Raw genomic sequence first — 19396 nt, 5'->3', positions numbered from 1 at the left:
CTATTTGGGTACACAGAGGAAGAATTCAGAATGTCCAATTCACCTAACAGCACGTCTTTCGGGACTTGTGGGAGGAAACCGGAGAACCCGGAGGAAATCCACGCAGACATGGGTAGAACGTGCAGACTTCGCACAGACAGTGACTCAAGCCGGGAATCGAACCTGGGACCATGGAGCTGTGAAGCAACAGTACTAACCGCTACGCTATCGTACTGCCCGTTTTGCACATTTTTCAAGGATAAAAGTCCAATAATGCATAATAAGCAACGTGACTGAGCCTTTGGTCTTTCGGTAGCACTCCCTCTTATGAGTCAGAATGTGCAGAGTTCAATCCCCAATGCAGGTAGTATTGATGAGTGGCGACCGGACCTGAATTCTGGGTTCACGTCTAAAAGGGTGAATATGTCCCGTGGTGGCTATCCCTTGATATATAGGCTGTGGGAGCTCACAAACAGCTACAAGAAAAGAGTCAGGTACTTGTTCAAGGCATTCAGCTTAGCAACAGCATGGTAGAGAAGAAGCATTTGAAATGGTTTCTCACCCACAGGCTGCAGCATCCGGACACTCTTGTGTTTGGACACCAAAGAGTTCAAATCTACTCAATCTTTACTTACTTGTGGGATGGAATCTCACCAGAATTTGGCAAGGTGTCAGGTGCAGACAGAAAACTGGCTTGTAACTCTCCAGTTGCACAGACCAGTTTTCTCATGAAATCTTGAACCAAAAAAAATGAATGGGTGTGGTTTACGCCATCACTCTGGCAGGATGGGGCCTCATAGAGCCGGGAACTGGGGCCAAAGAAATCGTGGCGCCATCTTTAAAGGATGCCCTGATCAATGTTGCAGTCAAACAGTTCCCAGCCTCCATCATGGAGATATCAGAGGCACTCCCCACCCCCTCCCAACATTCACTGCCGGCACTGCAACCCCTTACTAAAATTGCAACCCCTTACTAAATGCAGAAGTATGGCTGGCATTTCCGCACCCTAACCCCCCCCCCCCCGCCCAGTGTCCGCACTCCCTCCCACCACACACCAATTCATCCCCTACCTGTGGAGCTCCCACTAGGGTCCACCCCTACACTGCCCCCTGGCAAAGGCTCGCACTGCTCCAACCCAGCAATGTCAACATGGCAGTGCAAACTGTGCATGACCCTCTCTGCCTCCTGGGGGGAACATTTGTCAGGGGGGCCACTAATAACATTAAAATGTATTCAATAAGGATTACACCCTTTGTGGGAGCGAATCTCGTGACAATACCGGCGAGCGGTGGGGAAAATCAGGAAACGCTACCTCTCTCCTTCCCAATTCTCACCTGATTTTCCGTACAAGCCACCAATCCACCAAGGGAAGGTGGGAGTTTTTTGTGAGTGAGTCACTGACAGTCACCTTTAAAGACTTCTAATTGTTAGTAAAAAAACAACAGTTATGCTCATTTTCAATGACAGGTCAAGAAGTGCATGGGATCAGAAACGCCTGCCTAAGATTATAGACAGGAATTCCCAACCATCTTCAGATCTCAGCCTCATTTCAATATTAGCAAATTGCATGCACCAAACGGTGTTACGACACCCTGGCAGGTACGTGGTCAATTCTAGCCCCCCTCATCCCGGAATTGCAACACAAGTGAATTAACCAATAATTCTTTTGGGAATACATGAAATCTTTGGCCTTTGGCTGCCTAATAATTCGTCACCAGATTTGTAAATTAAAACACAATTACTGTTTATTTATAACAGGAATAAAGATGAAATATGCATTAATTATAGCTGGATAACAACAGGCTAACCTACTACCCCGTTTAACTGCCCCACCCTCTACCTGCATACACAAGTCAGACAAACACAGATGGGTGGAAAGGGGTAAAACATAATAAGGATTAAGATCACAAGCTAAGAGTTCCTGCTTCAGATGGTGAGTTCTTTGCAGCACCTACTTCACAGGATGAGTATGGTTTAAAGTCTCTGGCCTACAGCTCATTGTTGCAGTTCAACAGTATATCTTACTCACAGCTTTTCCATGAGAGGCCTCTGGCCTCACAACAGCCTTTTGTGGAGAGAGAGAGAGTTATCAGGTTCCATTCACAAGCGGCGGGAGTAGAGAATCCCATCGGCAGCAAAAGGAACACCAAATTATCTGTCCTCGCTAGCAGCGGTAACACTCGCAATACAGAATCTAGGCCCATATTTTGTACAAAGAGAAGGAACTGCAGTTTTCACATTAAATGGTAAATACCCAACATTTATTACCGGCAGTCAGCGGGTGCTTACTATTAAAAGTAAAAGGCCGTTATGAATGCTGCAACCCTGGAATACAATGGGATACCAACCTATAGTTCGGTATGGGTTACCTGAATTTATTTCTGTTATTTTAGTGCAGTTTTATCAACATTGAATAAGGATGTTAGACTTCCTCTAAGGGTTTAGCTGCAGAGGGAAAACAGTGGTGGCTACCCCACTCAAGTTCTGGTTAAAACTCTATTGGGATCCTTTTGATTTCCATAAGACCCCAGTTTGCTTAATAGGTGAGACTAGGATCTGATTGGATAAGTAATCTGCTTGATTTTAACTGCTCAACTGCCTGGTTAAAACCAATCACCATATCGGTTGTGAGATAATAATGTACAAATGATATCTAAAATTCTTCCATCCACAATGAAGAAAGGAACTCGCTTGAAAGGACCAGGAAGGTCCCCATGTGTACCCTTAGGGGAGGCAGTGGCAGAGTGGTATTGTCACTGGACTAGTAACCAAGAGACCCAGAATCAAGCTCTGGGGACCTGGGTTTGAATCCCGACATGGCAGATGGTGAAATTTGAATTCAATAAAAGTCGGGAATTAAAAGTCTAATGGTAACCATGGAACCGTTGTCAATTATCGTAAAAATCCATCTGGTTCACGAATGTCCTTTGGGGAAGGAAATCTGTCATCCTTATCTGGCCAGGCCTACATGTGACTCCAGACCCACAGCAATCTGGCCTACATGTGACTCCAGACCCACAGCAATGTGGTTGACTCTTAAGTGCAATAAATGCTGGCCCACCCAGCGACGCCCACATCCCATGACCAAATAAAAAATATTCTCCCATATGGAAATCATGGCTTCTCCTGACCCTTACTCCATCCATCCTCCCCTTCTTCAAGGGTATTCCAAGATCCCCCACCCCACCACCTGTCTGGAAATCAGCAGTTGGTCCCCAGATTCTTCCCTGCCAGTATCCTCTTTATACACATTCTGGGTGGAGAAATTAGTGACTCACCATTTCAAGACCATGAAGTCAGTGCAAACAAAACCCACTGCTGATTAACCTTGAGCAAACCCCAACTTCAGAGAATTACAGAATGTTACAGCACAGGAGGAGGTCATTCGACTATTCATGTCTGCACCTGCTCTCTGTATGAGCAAGTCACTTAGTGCCATTCTCCCACTTTCTCTCTGTAACCCTGCACATTCTTCCTTTTCAGACATCTCTCTAATTCCCTTTTGAATGCCTCGATTGGACCCATCGTCATCACACTCTCAGGCAGAGCACTCCAGACTTCACCCACTCGCCGTGTGAAAAGGTTTTTCTTCATGTCGCTTTTGTGTTTTTTACCAATTATTTTCCTCCTGTGCCCTTTCCTTCTCGATCCTTTCACGAGTGGGAACAGTTTCTCCCTATCTACACTGTCCAGACCCCTCATGATTTTGAATACCTCTTTCAAATCTCCTCTCTCTTCTTTTCTCCAAGAAAAAAACTCTTAACTTCTATAATCTATCTTCATAACTGGAGTTCCTCATCCCTGGAACCAAGCTTGTGAATCTTTGCTGCAATCTCTCCCAATACCTTCACATCCTTCCCAAAGTGTGATGCCCAGATTACACAGTATTCCAGTTGAGGCTGAACTAGTGTCTTATACAAGTTCAACATGTTCTTACACTCTAGGCCCTATTAAAAAGCCCAGGAAATGTTATGCTTCATTATCAACCTGTCCTGCTCCTTTAATGATTTAAGTCTATATACACCCAGGTCCCTCTGCTCCTGCACCACCTTTCAGAGTTGTACCCTTTACTTTACATTGTCTCCCCATGGTACTCCCACCAAAATAAATCACTGTGGCACATTGTTAGTTATTATTATTATGACTAAAATGCCAAGATTTTAAAGGAAATTGTACCTTTTTGACTTCATATTTAATGGCAAGTTTGACACGAGTTAACCCTGCTCTTTGATTGTGGTGTCCTTCATCTTGCTCAGCTTCCACATCACCATTCAGAATAGCTTCAACTTCTTCACTGTCTCGGCACAGGTCAAGAACACCAACAACAAAGTCTTTGCATTGCATAGATAACTTGCGGTAGTCATTCTAAACAAGAAGAATAGAAACACACCTCAAGAGATTGGTTTAGAAAACTGCACAGTCATTCTGATTATAGAGTACTAAAAAGCAAACTTGCTTTAAAAAGTTATATTTTTCCTCTCATTTTGAAAAACAATTTTTCACTCTTTTGATTCCTCCATGCCACAAACAATCTCCCAACCAAGAAATAGTGAAGAGGGAATGCAATCTTGTAATGGGAAGTACTAATCTCTCTTGGTCATCTCATCTAAATATGTTCCCATGACATTACTGGGAAGTGTCTCACGTCAGTTTTATAATAGCCTGACTGAGCTTCACTATGATCATAATTAGAGGCATAAAATCACACATTTATGAACGAGGGGCACAGCCCATTAATATGCCAATTATTTCAGTTGCACAGGCTGGTTTGTGACATTGACACAATTGCTGGGAAGAAGCAAGAATACAGTCAGGTATGGTTCGTAGTCACTATTTTTGGGACAGATAGAATTTTATTCATGTAATTACAGTCGTAGCTTTTCTTGTGTGTGTAAAATATTAATTTCTCACAATGTTATGCAATGCTAAACCTAAATATCAAATAAAAGTTGAATTCTATAGGAAATGTGAATCAATAGGAATGAAGACATTTGGAAATGTCCAGTTCTTGGTTGTTTTTTTCAAATTGCTCTTTAAAACCCAATCGCCAATTTTCTCCTCTTCTGATATTCCAGGTTTGTTTTGATCACACTCAATAATCCAAGTTTCTTCAACCATTGCAGTATAAATAGCAGTGATACAGCTGAGCAGCAGTTCAATATTCAGTAACTTTACAACCCTGTTGTGATTTGTGAAAGTATTTCCCTAATGCTTTGACGTTGTGTTTTATAGTATTTTCTATGTATCACTTTGGAATGAACATCCCCACCAGTGAAAGCATATGAGGGTGTATTTGTGGCTTACAGCATAGCTGGTTAGTTCAATGTTGAGGTGCACAAGGTCAAATTGATACAATTTCATTTTTTCCAGGAAACTACCAGGCTTCTGCTCATTGTTTTCTCAATCAGTGTGGCTGGCACGGGGCAATGAACTTACATCCCTCTTTTCCACATTACTTGTTTGTTCTCAGACATTCAGGGCCGGATTCTGCAGCCCCAGTAGAGTTGGGAATTAGAAAAAATGGCTGCTGTGCATCAAAGGTCGAAGCCCTACCTAATTTCTGTCTCTAGTTTTTGTCAGTGGACTAGGGCAGGTCGGGAGCCCTCCATACTGCTGTTTACAAGTTGCTAACACCATTCTGGAAGTGAGCATTTCAGAACCTCCGCAATTTCCAGAGGGACGGCTATGTTTTGGAAGCAGGAAGAGTATAAAAGGTGAGGTGGTGTTGGCTTCTTTATAGTTGGTCATGAAATGCTATACCTTGAGTTATATCTATGTTTACTGAAGTAAACGATGGCAGAGCTGCGACTGGAATAGTTAAGTCGGCAGTAAATAATACTGTTGCCGAGTTGTTACTTCTGAAATGAAACAATAGCATTGTAAAAGTGGAAACCTCTTCAGATGTACCAGATAAAATGCATTCTGCATTGTACAATATTGAAAAGCTGTGTGAAACCCAGAGCTAATTGTGGGAACTTTCTCTAGTATTGGATTCATTCTTTGCATAACAGGTAAGCCATCTGTTTCGCCTTTTGAAAGTTTTGACAGATGTATGAGCTTTCGGCTGTCTTTAAAGGCACAAGTGCATTCTACACTGTAGAATTTGTTTGCACAGCTATCCTGTAAAATATGAGTCTAATAGCGTGCCTGCCTTTCTAAGCATAATGAATTCAGAAAAGCAGCATGGTGGCACACTGCTGCCTCACAGCACCAGGGAACCAGATTCAATTCTGGCCTCGGGTGACTGTCAGTGTGGCGTTTGTACTCTCTCCCGCTGTGTCTGCGTGGGTTTCCTCTAGGTGCCCCGATTTCCACCCACAGTCCAAAGATGTGCAGGTTAGGTGGGTTGGCCATGCTAAACTTCCCCTTAATGTCCAAAGATGTGCAGCTTAGGTGGACTGGCCATGCTAAACTTCCCCTTAATGTCCAAATATGTGCAGGTTAGGCGGACTGGCCATGATCAATGGGGATAGGGCGGAGGAGTGGGCTGATGTGGAGCGCTCTTTTGGAGGGTCAGTGCAGACTTGATGGGCAGAATGGCCTTCTTCTGCACTGTAGGGATTCTATGGATTTAGACAGCTAACCTCAGAAATGTTAGTATGTTTCTTTTGATTGATTTATGAACTTTTGGCGAGGATAAAGGTTTTTAAAGTGTCTATTCAAGTTATGTTGAATTATTTTAACAGATTTAGCAACTTTGCAATATCTTGCAAATGTTATTGTAGTGGGGTGGGAGAAGAACCATAATAATGGTTTGTAAAAATGGAAAATACCACAATTAGATTATGCAGAGTGTCTCATTAAATTATATTATATATCAATGTTGGCAGAGAAAGGGGAAATATTATTAGGCTTTTCTATTGGTGACATGAAACTGTGATATAGAAGCTGAACAGTGATAGAACAACACAGGCTCATAACACCACAACTCTCAGCCTATCTCCTATCTACATGCTGCCTCTCAGTGCCATCATTCAAAAGCAGTGTTAGTTTTCACATCTACACTGACAACACCCAGCTCTACCTCACCGCTACCTGTATCAATACCTCCAATATTGCAAAGTAGCAGATTCCTAATCTGATATCCAGTATCGGATGAGCAGAAATTTCATCCAATTAAATATTGGGAAGACTGAGCCATTATTTTTGGGACAGTATCAAACTTTGACCCCCAGCTACTGGCTTCATTCCTCTCCCTGCAAAACAGTCTGAGCTTGTTCAAAACCATATTTCACCCTAAAGTGTGTTTCCAACCACACATTCTGACCACCTCCCCCCTCAGCTGATGAATCAGTACTCTCCATATTGAACACCACTTGGAGGAAGCACTGAGGATGTCAAGGAGGCAGAATGTACACTGGGTGTCTCGGTAGTACTACCACAGAGCAGGCTAGCCAAGTCCAAAAGGACATAGCTGCTGCAGGTGGTGAGGGAACCAACAAGAGGGTAAAATGTACTTGACCTCATCCTCACCAACCTGCCCACTGATCTGGCCATGACAGTATTGGAAGAAGTGACCATCACACAGTCCTTGTGCAGACAAAGTCCTGTCTTCATATTGAGGATACCCTCCATCATGTTGTGTGGGATTACCACTGTACTAAAGGGATAGACTTCGAACAGATCTAGCAGCTCAAATCTGGGCATCCAAGAGGCGCTGTGGGCCATCAACAGCAGCAGAATGGTACTCAGCCACAATCTGAAACGTCATGGTCCGACATGGCCCTCACTCTAGAATTACCACCAAGCCAGGGGATAAACCCAGGTTCAATGAAAAGTGCAGGAGGGCATGTCAGGAGCAACACCAGGCATACCTAAAAATGAGGTGTCAACCAAGTGAAGCTACAAAACAGGACTACTTGCCTACCAAACAGCAGAAGTAACAAGCACCAGTAGCGGAGGTCCCAGTGAGGCAGAGAATCCAGCAGAGGTGCCGATCTGTTTCCAATGCTCCGGCCCCTGCTGAAGTTGGGATCGAGTTTCACACCCCGTGTCAGCGGGAGGAAGTAAATCGGTTATTAAGACCCATTTGCATCCATTTAGTGGACCGAGCATCATATCATCCGGCCCCGTATGATTCTCTAGTCCTCTGGGCCGGGAACCTCGTGGGCGAGAATTACTATTGCTATTGACAAACGTGGTCCTGACACTGTGGGCCTGGCAGTGGGCCAAGGGGGTAGCTCTTTAAGGGTGTTCTCACCAAAGTTCATCCGAGGGCCACTCCCCCCCCCCCCCCCCCCCCCCCCCCAACCCCCCCACATTGCAAGATCTTCTCACCTGTCCCTGTGGGGATCATCTTTTTATTTAGGGGGTCTCGTTATTTAGCAGGTCTCTGTGGTGGGTGCCTTTATTTAGGGGGTCTGGGGGGTGGTGGTCAGGTCACCCCAATACTTGGGGGGGACCCAGAAAATTTGGAAGTGGGGGGGCTGAATTGCGGGGAGCAACGGGGGTGGGAAGCTGCGGGACCTCGCTATCGGGCCACCGCTCAAAATGGCGGCCCGAAAGCGGGATTCCCTCGGGAAACCCTTGCAATCCTGTCATACATACATTTGCATGGCGAGGATTGGAAATCGCTTCCTCACTTCGCTTCCTCATTTGGGAGCACAAATCCGATACCATTCAGGACCGGTGGGAGAACATGGGGCGGGATTCTCCGTCCCATCGCACCCGTTTTCTGGTGCGGTACGCCCCTGCTGGCTGCGGGATTCTCCATCCCAACAGCCAGCCAATGGGATTTCCCATTGTGGGCACCCCAACTCCGTCGGGAAATCCGCGGGCGTGAGTGCGCTGCCGGTGAAACGGAGGAACCCGCTGACGGAGAATCCAGCTCATGGTCTCCCAAACAGAGAACTTTGCCCACTATATCAATGTACATTGTTGTTGGCTGTCTTTTCAATGTAGTGCTACTTTAAGTTCCTAATTCCCTCCTTGTCTGAGGTAACTTGCGATCTCTCAACATAAAAAGAAGTTTCCAGAAATCACTTTGTCTTTATGGTCTTTCCTGCATCTGTACATCAGCACATGCAAGCTGGCAATAGAATTATGCTGTGGAACACTTGTACCAATGTTATTTCCATTTTTAAAAGTAGACAAGACTTGATAACTTAAAACAGAACATAATAAAATGTGGCTCCGTGCAAGAAGAGTTCCTGAACTCAACTAAGGTGTTATGGAAGGTGCTGTGTAGAGGCAATATCCTGCATTAAATGGAAGCGGGAAGGGGGGAGAGGGGGAGGGAGATTAACAGGAGTGCCACTCCCCGTCACTCTTGCTCATTTCCTGGCAGTCAGTTAGTGAGGGGTCTGGGGTTAGATCTTCAGTCTATTCTTTCACTTGAATTATGGATTATGGCATGGAGTGACCTAAAAGAGGGGATGGAGAAAGAATATAATATAACTTCCAAAAAAAATGTTAACGCTCACCGATGATGTCACCTTGTGTGGACCCTTTCCCAACTCAATTTTCTTGTTTTTAAGCTAGAAAAAAGATAATGAAAAGGCTTTAACATCCTAATGAGAGCCCAACAAAATCAAATAGGTGTAGTTACAGTGTTAATAGTTTGTTATAATTTTATTATAATTTTGTCATTCCTATGTATCCTGTAATTCAATTGTCTCCATGCTCCTGCTAGGAAGGTATGAGAACCATGACTCATCTGTTACATAAAATTGGAATAAAATAAGTTTAGAAATGTTGATTGCCTTCACATCTACCTGAGAAAAACTGAAAGAGAAATTCTACACAGGCTTGGAGGTGAACAAATGCTCTGTAAAACCTGACTTTATATTCCCAAACATCAATAAACTGCATACTTAGATAAATCAAAGTTATTTTTTCAGCAGGCACCCGAAACCTTTAGGAAACGTAAATCAGACTTGAAAGAATCAGAAGTGCCAAATGTCTGTCACGCTGAGTTTCCAAATCTGTTAAATTAGCCATACCAATTTGTTCAAATTATGGACAGGAAAATTTACCAATCACTAATCATAAAGCAAGCAGGTAAAACCAATAAATATAAACTATGAACCACCATACACTTGCGTTGTGTCGCTGTATCATGACAATATAGACACACTGCCATTTTCTGAATTTGTGTTAATTGAACTTATGAACTCAGCAACTCGCACAGTCAAGTTCAGTTTTAATGACACCATGTCTGCCCAAATAGAAATTGCAGCCATGGGATCCCCTCTAGATCCAGCGCTTGTGAACATTTTTGTCTGTTTCTTTCTTCTTTTCCTTTTTTTAACTAAATTTAGAGTACCCAATTCATTGTTTTCCAATTAAGGGCAATTTAGCGTGGCCAATCCACCTATCCTGCACATCTTTTGTGTTGAGGGGGCGAAACTCACGCAAACACGGGGAGAATGTGCAAACTCCACACAGACAGTGACCCAGAGCCGGGATCGAACCTGGGACCTCGGCGCCGTGAGGCCGCAGTGCTAACCACTGTGCCACCGTGCTACCCGCTTGTCTGTTTCTACAAGAAATGCACTTTTGATGGAATGAGCCCTAACCTCCTACCCAAGCATATTTTTGATATGTAGATGGTACATTCATGATATTTGAAACCACTTCGATGTCCTTAATATGCCCTGCCATGTACTCAAATTCACTTTTGAAAGAGAGTCTAATCTGTTCTCTTTTCTCAACGTGCTACTTGAGAAATCTGCTAATCTGTTCTTCACTACTGTCTACCCCACACCTACCATCACTGGTGAATATGCACGTTGGGATTTGTTTTGGTCCAGGTGCTATAACATTGACATTATCAGCAACCTTGCAATAGTCATTGCTCACTTTGTAAGCTCAATGCAGAAATCAAGTGCATCAAAGCTATCCTGCAGAACAATGGCTATACTGATCAGGTCATTGTTCGCTGTGTATCATGCAAATATGCCAGTGGGCCAAAGGCCCCACTACTGGATCTGAAAAGTGCTCGGTCTACCTCAAGTTATCCGGGAATGGCAATGTACCTCAAAAATTGGAAGAACAAGTGAAGCAAGCCATTTCTACTGGTGCTATGCAGTGACGTTGTGAATGGTACTTTATACTGATGGGATGCTGCAATCAGAGAAAAAAATGTTCTGTCCACCTCGCAATTCTATTTCATGTTTGAATTTCAGTGTCAGTGTGATGCTAGGTACATATGTCCTGACGATTGGCTGATTGAATCAAACAGCATGTTCCTATGGATGTTCATAACGGGCAAAGTACAGACTCTACTCAACCAGCCCACACTTGCAAAACAAAACATCTACTGTTAGATGTGATTCCGTGATTGGGCAGCACCCTCTGAACAACCCTAAGTGCAGAAATAGCTACACTAACAACCAATTTAAGAGAATCAGCCAGGCTCGTACTGTGGCTCACTTAAGCTTACTAGAAGCAACCGCACGCAGTGACCGTTTATTACAAACAAAAGGAATATGTTCAAACCGTACATCTTTTTTGAATTGTCTGGGAACTTCGGGAGCCTATAGTTTTGCATTGCTTTCTCCATAGTAATGCCTAGGCCAATCAGAAACAACTTGGCAATCAATCAACACACTTTTCTTCTCTATTATAAATTGTGTTTTTAAAATAAATTTAGAGTACCCAATTATTTTTCTCCAATTGAGGGACAATTTAGCGTGATCAATCCACTAACCCTGCACGTCTTTTTGTGAGACCCACGCAAATACGGGGAGATCGTACAAACTCCACATAAACAGTGACCGGGGCTGGGATCAAACCCGGGTCCTCGGCGTCGTGAAGCTGCAGTGCTAACCACTGCACCATCGTGCTGCCCTTATGATTTGTCACGATTGTTTGAAGTTTGATATTCTTGTGTTTGTCCGGAAAAGTGCAAGTCAACATGTCTCTCATTCCAGCAATATTGACGTACTATAAGGTCCTACTCACCATCGTTAAAATAGTTCACTATTTAAAGATCATCCAGGAGTGTAGCAATAATTCCTGGCTTCTCCCCTCAGCTATAGAATATCTTCTTAATGTGCCTCCTTCCTTGCCTCCTGCACCCACCTCTCCGGCAAGTGATAGGAGCTCATGGACATTTTTTGTCACAAAGATCAAGACCATATTTTCAGCTGGCTCTGCTGCATTCCTCTCTTTTCCTAGCCCATCAGGGCAAACTTCCCCTCAAGTTTTACACTGCCCTGTCCCTAAACGAGGGGTTTCGCTGAATTCTACTCCATCTCCAGACTTGCTGTAACTAGGGCGGCACAGTAGCACAGTGGTTAGCACTGTTGCTTCACAGTGGCAGGGACCTGGGTTCGATTCCCGGCTTGGGTCACTGTCTGTGCGGAGTCTGCACATTCTCCCTACATCTGCGTGGGTTTCCTTCCGGTGCTCCAGTTTCCTCCCACAAGTCCTGAAAGACGTGCTGTTAGGTGAATTGGACATTCTGAATTCTCCCTCAGTATACCTGAACGGGTGCCAGAGTGTAGCAACTAGGGGATTTTCACAGTAACTTCCTTGTAGTGTTAAAATAAGTCTACTTGTGACACGAATAAAGATTATTAATTAATTAATTATAACTGAACTCATCTTGTCGATGAGACCCACCCCTGCTCCCTTAACCTTATCCCAACCAGACAGTTGATCACATAACCTCCCTTCCTGGGCCACATGTTAGCTGATATCCTAATGGTTCCTTCTCCTTGGATACTGTCCCCTGCACCCTTCAAATCTGAGTCAGCACCCCACTTCTCAAAGCACCCACCCTGGAACCGAATGTCCTTACAAGCCACTGTCACATCTCCAATCTGCGTATTGAAGCAGGGTTAATTAGTACTGCCACAGTAAAATATTTGGGACATAGTGATCATAATACCATTGAATTCCATGTTATGTTTGAAAGTGACATACTCCAATCAGAAACAAGAACCTTAAACTTAAACAAAGCCAATTACATAGTTATGGGTGGGGCGGGGGGGGGGGGGGGGGGGGGGACTAGCTAAGGCTAATTGGGTAAATAGATTAAAAGGCATGGAGCTAAATGAAGAATGGGAAACTTTTTTTATAGAAGCAATTCAAAATCTTCAACAAAAATACATTCCACTGAAAAACAAAAGTTCAGCGAGAAAGACCAATCCATGGCTCAGTCAGCAAGTTAAGGATAGTGTTGGATTAAAAGAAGAGGTTTAAGATGTTACAAAAACGGTCACATGGCTGAGGGAATTGGGGTAGTATTTTAACCTGGGTAGAGGATTGGTTACCAAATAGAAAGCAGTGAGCGAGCATAATCAGGACTTTTTCACAGGGATCAGTGCTGGGACCTTTGCTCTTTGTAGTATATATAAATGATTTGGAGGAAAATGTAACTGGTCTGATTAGTAAGTTTGCAGACGACGCAAAGGTTGGTGGAATTGCGGATAGCGATGAGGACTGTCGGAGGATACAGCAGGATTTAGATTGTCTGGAGACTTGGGCGGAGAGATGGCAGATGGAGTTTAATCCGGACAAATGTGAGGTAATGCATTTTGGAAGGTCTAATGCAGGTAGGGAATATACAGTGAATGGTAGAACCCTCAAGAGTATTGAAAGTCAAAGAGATCTAGGAGTACAGGTCCACAGGTCATTGAAAGGGGCAACATAGGTGGAGAAGGTAGTCAAGAAGGCATACGGCATGCTTGCCTTCATTGGCCGGGGCATTGAGTATAAGAATTGGCAAGTCATGTTGCAGCTGTATAGAACCTTAGTTAGGCCACACTTAGAGTATAGTGTTCAATTCTGGTCGCCACACTACCAGAAGGATGTGGAGGCTTTAGAGAGGGTGCAGAAGAGATTTACCAGAATGTTGCCTGGTATGGAGGGCATTAGCTATGAGGAGCGATTGAATAAACTTGGTTTGTTCTCACTGGAACGAAGGAGGTTGAGGGGAGACCTGATAGAGGTATACAAAATTATGAGGGGCATAGACAGAGTGGATAGTCAGAGGCTTTTCCCCAGGGTAGAGGGGTCAATTACTAGGGGGCATAGGTTTAAGGTGAGAGGGGCAAGGTTTAGAGTAGATGTACGAGGCAAGTTTTTTACGCAGAGGGTAGTGGGTGCCTGGAACTCGCTACCGGAGGAGGTAGTGGAAGCAGGGACGATAGGGACATTTAAGGGGCATCTTGACAAATATATGAATAGGATGGGAATAGAAGGATACGGACCCAGGAAGTGTAGAAGATTGTAGTTTAGTCGGGCAGCATGGTCGGCACGGGCTTGGAGGGCCGAAGGGCCTGTTCCTGTGCTGTACATTTCTTTGTTCTTTGTTTTTGTTCAAGTTGGCAAACAGTGAATAGTTGAGTGGCGCAACAATCAGTGCTGGAGCCTCAGCTATTTACAATCTACGTTAATGACTTAGATGAAAAGACAGAGTAATGTATCAATGTTTATTGATGATACCAAGCTAGGTAGACAGGAAAGCTGTTAGCAAGACACTGAGAGGTTGCAAAGAGATATGGGCAAGTTAAGTGCATCGGCAACAGGATAGCAGATGGAGTATAGCGCAGGAAAGTGTGAAGTTATTTACTTTGGTCATAAGAATCGAAAAGCTGAATATTTTTTATAAGGTGCAGAATGTGTAAAGTTTGATATTCAAAGAGATATGGGTGCGCTTGTACAAGGAATGCAGAAAGTTTGCATTGGGTGCAGCAAGCAATTAGGAAGGCAAATGACACATTGGCCTTTATTACAAAGGGATTGAAGTACAGGAATAAATGAATCTTGCTACAGTTGTACAGGGTTTTGATGAGACCACATCTAGAGTACTGTGTGCAGCTTTGGACTCCACATTTAAGAGATGGTGCAGCAAAGGTTCATTAGACTGGTCCCCTGGATGAATGGGTTGCCCTACGATGAGAGGCTGAATAAATTGGGTTTATATTCTCTGGAGTTTGGAAGAATGAGAAGCGATTACATTGAAACCTACAAAATTCTGTGAGGGCTTGATAGGGTTGACGCTGAGAGATTGTTTCTGCGAGTTGGGGAGCATAAAACATGGGGGCACAGTCTTAGTATAAGGGGCCAATCATGTAGGACTGAGATTAGGAGAAATTACTTTACTCAAAGGGTTATGAATCGTTGGAATTCTCTATCCCAGGCAGTTGTGGATGCTTCATCTGGCTGGCATAGACAGATTTCTGGTCTCTCAAGGAGTTAAGGGATGTGGGGAACAGCGGGAAAATGGAATGGATGCCAAAGACCATCCATAATCGTTTTGAATGGCAGAGCAAGCTGAACAGGCACACAGTCTACTCCTGTTCCTTTGACTTGTATCTCTCTTTTCACTCCAAAGTCCTTGAACATGTTGTCCCAAATCTGTGCTCACCTTTCCTGTAATTCCATGTTTAAATCTCTCCAATCAGATTAAATGCTTTGTGACTGTGATAAACTATCTCTCATCATCCTTTGCAATCTGTCTTCAGCCTTTGACACAGCTGATCAAACTATCTTCCTCCACTGCCTGTCCTCCATCATCCATGATTCCATTCTTCTCTATTGGATTTTGGCCATAGAATCACCTGCAATAAGTTCTCGTCCAACTACTGCACATTAGCTCTGGAGTCCTTCAGGGGTTTGTCCCTGGCCCCCTCCTATTATTCATCTACACCCTACTCCCCATCAATACCATCCAAAAACACATCAGGTTCCACACATACGCTACAGCAAGGTCCTTCCCGGATAATTCAAAAAAGATTCATGATTTGAACATATTTCTTTTCTTCGCAGGAAATGGATCCCTATATGTGAATATATGTTGCCTCTAGCCAGCATAAATTAGTCATGTTACGAACTCAACTGATTACATTAAATTGGTTGTTAGTGTAGGTATTATCACACTCAGGATTGTGCAGCAAGTGCTGCCCAATTGTGGAATCACATCTAACAGGAGGCATTTTATTTGGGTCTCTTATTTGCCACACTGCTTGTCAAGTACCCATGATTAGATGAGGAGAAATTTACTCCAACCTAATATTGGGAAGTCTGAAGCCATTGTCTTTGCTCTCTGGTTATCATTTACATCCTGGCAACTATCTGAAATTGAGCCAGACCATTCACAACCTGAGAGTTGTAGTGAACCTAAGATGAATTTCCAATCATACATTCACTCCACTGCCTGCATCTTAACTCAGGTCATGTTTCATTTACCCCTCTGTGGGTAACAAACCTGTGTTTTCTAATCTAAACTGGCTCCTGGTCAAACAATACCCCAATTTTAAAATCCTCATTCTTGTTTTCAAATCCCTTGTTATCCTCAGCTCCCTTCATTTCTGTTACCACTCCAGACCCAAAAAGTCTTTGCAACCTCTGTACTCCAAGTCACCTTGCACATCCACGATTTATATTGCTCCATGATTGGCAGCTGTGATTTCAGCAGCCATGGCCTTAGGCACAGGAATTCCCTCCTATATCTCTCCTCCTCTCCAATCCTCTCTCTTCTTGTGCCCTTTCTTCTCCATTGGTTCGATATCTATTAAGACCCAGGAAGCCGAGAGGCAAGGTGAACACTGACTTACTTCTGGTCACAAATTGTCTGCCTGCGGCAGCGAATATATATACAGAGTAAAGTCCCATTGGGACAACCAACATGCGAGTCCCTGTCCGGGCTGGCCTTTATAATATGTTCTTATGAGCCCAGCTGTGTGGGCCCCCAACCACGACGGGGGATGCACATATTCCATGGGTCCCATGGGGAGTTCAATCAGGGTATCCCCATGGGCCTCATGGGGGGTTATTATAACATCCTTCCGACAATGTGGAGCTAAAAGCCACACTCAGCCTGGTCATGCCAAGGCTCTATTTGGATTCACCGTTGTATCTCGACTTTAAGTTCTACAGGGGTGAGGTTCACCTTGGTGGTGGTGTAAAATGGGTGATAATGAATCACCTATCTGTTGTAACTCCACCCATTTTAATTCCACGGAACAATTAAGAGCAATTTTTGACTTTGATTTCATAATAATTTTCATAATAACTATCACTTTGCAAATATTGTTCCTTTCCAAGTCTGAAAATAATTATCTGGTTGCTTTCCATGATTCTATTTATTTTTGCAGTCCAATGTATATGTAAGGTTCACAAACTAAAATCCTGATATGGGTGTTTTGTTGAAAAGTTTATGCCCAAACATTTTTATTTTTATATGGTGACAGATCCTGCTTTGTTTTTCCAGCATTTCATAAAATTCTCATTTCAGATTTATTTTCGTCCCTTTTCAATATACCAACATGCGAATTAAGAGGAGTAGGCCACTCACCCCTTCAAACCTGCTCTGACATTCAATAAGATCTGATTTCAATCTCAGCTCCACATTCCCACATACCCCTTGACCCCATTGCTTATCACAGATTGATCTAACGCCTGCCTTAAAAATATTCAATGAATCTGCTTCCACCACCTTTTGAGAAAGAGAGTTTCAAAGACTCACAGCCCTCTGAGAGAAAGAAATTCTTCTCATCTCTTCCCTAAATTGGTGACCCCTTATTTTTAAACGGTGGCCCCTAGTACTAGGTTCTCCCACAAGAGTAAACATCCTCTCCACTTCAAGCCTCTCAAGACCACTCACGATCTTATATATTTCAATCAATTTGCCTCTTATTCTTCTAAACTCCAGCAGATACTAGCCTAGCCTGTCCAATCCTTCCTCAGAAGACAACCCACCCATTCCTGGTATTAGTTTGGTAAACCTTATCTGAACTGCTTCCAACTCATTTATGGCCGCAGTTATCCCATTTGAAGACTAAGTGCTCCCACCACCAGGAAAGCACTGGCCAAATGAGTGAACTTGACGTGCCATTCAATGCCACTTAGAATTTCTTTTAACCAGGATCGGGGTTTGCGTGCCATTCAGTGGCATATAGTAAATTTTGCAAGGCGGATCAGGGTTTTTGCTAGGCCTGAGAGGGGCAGGACCTAATCTCTCTGACATGTCCTGCTCATTAGAGATTGGGGCACTCTTTTAAAAAGGCACCCCGGTCTCAGAATCCTGTTGTAACCCCCCCCCCATACACACACACACACACCCCGGATCACTGGCAAGGCTCCCCCAATCACTGGTAAGAGCCCTCCTGCCATCAGACCCCCCTGCAGCACCCCCTTCAATAGCCCCCTTTGCTCTGAGCACCTCATCTTTCCAGCAAGGTCATCAGAACCAAGAGATTGCCCCTTTAAATAAATGGTCTTAGAAAACAGTTGCTCTTCAGAGTTAAAGGACCCCTGAAGAGCTATATATGTAATCCTTCATTTAAAATTGCCTGGAGGCTTTTAAAAGTCCGTGCAATTGAATGGAAGCAATGCAGTTCAAAGCTTTTTGGCTTCTAGGCAGTACACAAGCTTGAAAAGGATAAAGTGCAATGAAGTGAAGAGTGAAAAAAAACACTTCAAAGGTTTCCACCACATTAAAGGAAATACCTTTGCCTTCATCTCACAGATCTTTGAACTTGGTATGCTGACAGTCAGTTTAAAGCTTTTAAGTCTACAGATGGGAAGACTTTCATTCTCATCAGAGATCTTTAATTTTACATGCTGACAGACAGTTTAAAGAGTTCAAAGGCTGCATATGGAAAGACCAGCCAAACAACACTAAAGATGCCCGACTTGAGCCCCTCCAGCCAAGTACAAAACCCCTGATCCCCACACCCCCATGGAGGTCTTACACCCCTCGGTGCCCTGGAGGCAAGTGTTAGGAAGGTACTCACCCCCTTGCCACCTCTCGGAGTGAAAGCTGCACAGGTCCCCGTTTTTCAGGACTTGCACCAATTCATGCCAATGGGACTACCATCTGGGGAGGCTGGAGCATCCCAGGAAGCAGGTGAGCTGGGCATTCTGCCCAACGATTTATTTCAAATTAAGATTAATCTGGTACTTGCATGTTCCCGCTGGATTTGGGCAGGAAACCTGTCGGGGCCAGTTGGGGTCTTGTCGGGGCCGGTGGGGCTGGCTGGGGGATTTGCAATGGGTTTGATTTGAAGCCGGAATGAAACCGTTTTTTGCCTCCCACCCAATGCACCAGAGCATTGTGATTCCCACCGCTGGTTCTCTGCCCTGGAGAATCTCCCTCCCTACAGCTTTTCTTAAATAAGGAGACCAATACAAAGCCTTCCAGATGTGGTCTCACAGGTGCCCTGTATAACTGAAGCATAGTCTCCCTACTTTTGTATTCAATTCCCCTCACAATAAATGAGAACATTAATTGAATTCCTACAGTGCAGAAGGAGGCCATTTGGCCCATCGAGTCTGCACCGACCCTCCGAAAGAGCACCCTACCCAGGCTCAATCCCCCGCCCGATCCCCGTAACCCCAAAACCCAGCCTAACCTTTGGACACTGTTAGATCCGAGGTAAGCAGCCTTGCATGAGCCATAGGTTAAAGCGCAAATAGGTTTATTATTGCTTACAATCAAGTCATCACCACTCATTCTCCTTCC

The 19396-nt window shown here is 44.0% G+C and overlaps 1 protein-coding gene across 1 annotated transcript in view; it reads right to left on the bottom strand.

The window, feature by feature from the left end:
* The window catches only part of LOC140408472 (short transient receptor potential channel 3-like), a 234142-nt gene that overhangs the window by 137672 nt on the left and 77074 nt on the right, over positions 1–19396 (bottom strand). Inside the window, exons 3-4 of the mRNA XM_072495720.1 lie at positions 9402–9455; positions 4156–4344 (exon numbers count right to left, since the gene is read on the bottom strand). Coding sequence (XP_072351821.1) covers positions 4156–4344; positions 9402–9455 — 243 coding nt within the window. The remainder of the gene's footprint in view (positions 1–4155; positions 4345–9401; positions 9456–19396) is intronic.

Source organism: Scyliorhinus torazame, chromosome 3 (genome assembly GCF_047496885.1).
Source record: "Scyliorhinus torazame isolate Kashiwa2021f chromosome 3, sScyTor2.1, whole genome shotgun sequence".
In the NCBI taxonomy this organism is placed as follows: Eukaryota; Metazoa; Chordata; class Chondrichthyes; order Carcharhiniformes; family Scyliorhinidae; genus Scyliorhinus; species Scyliorhinus torazame.
Note: the sequence above shows the minus strand (reverse complement) of the source record. Positions and strands in the feature narration are given on the sequence as shown.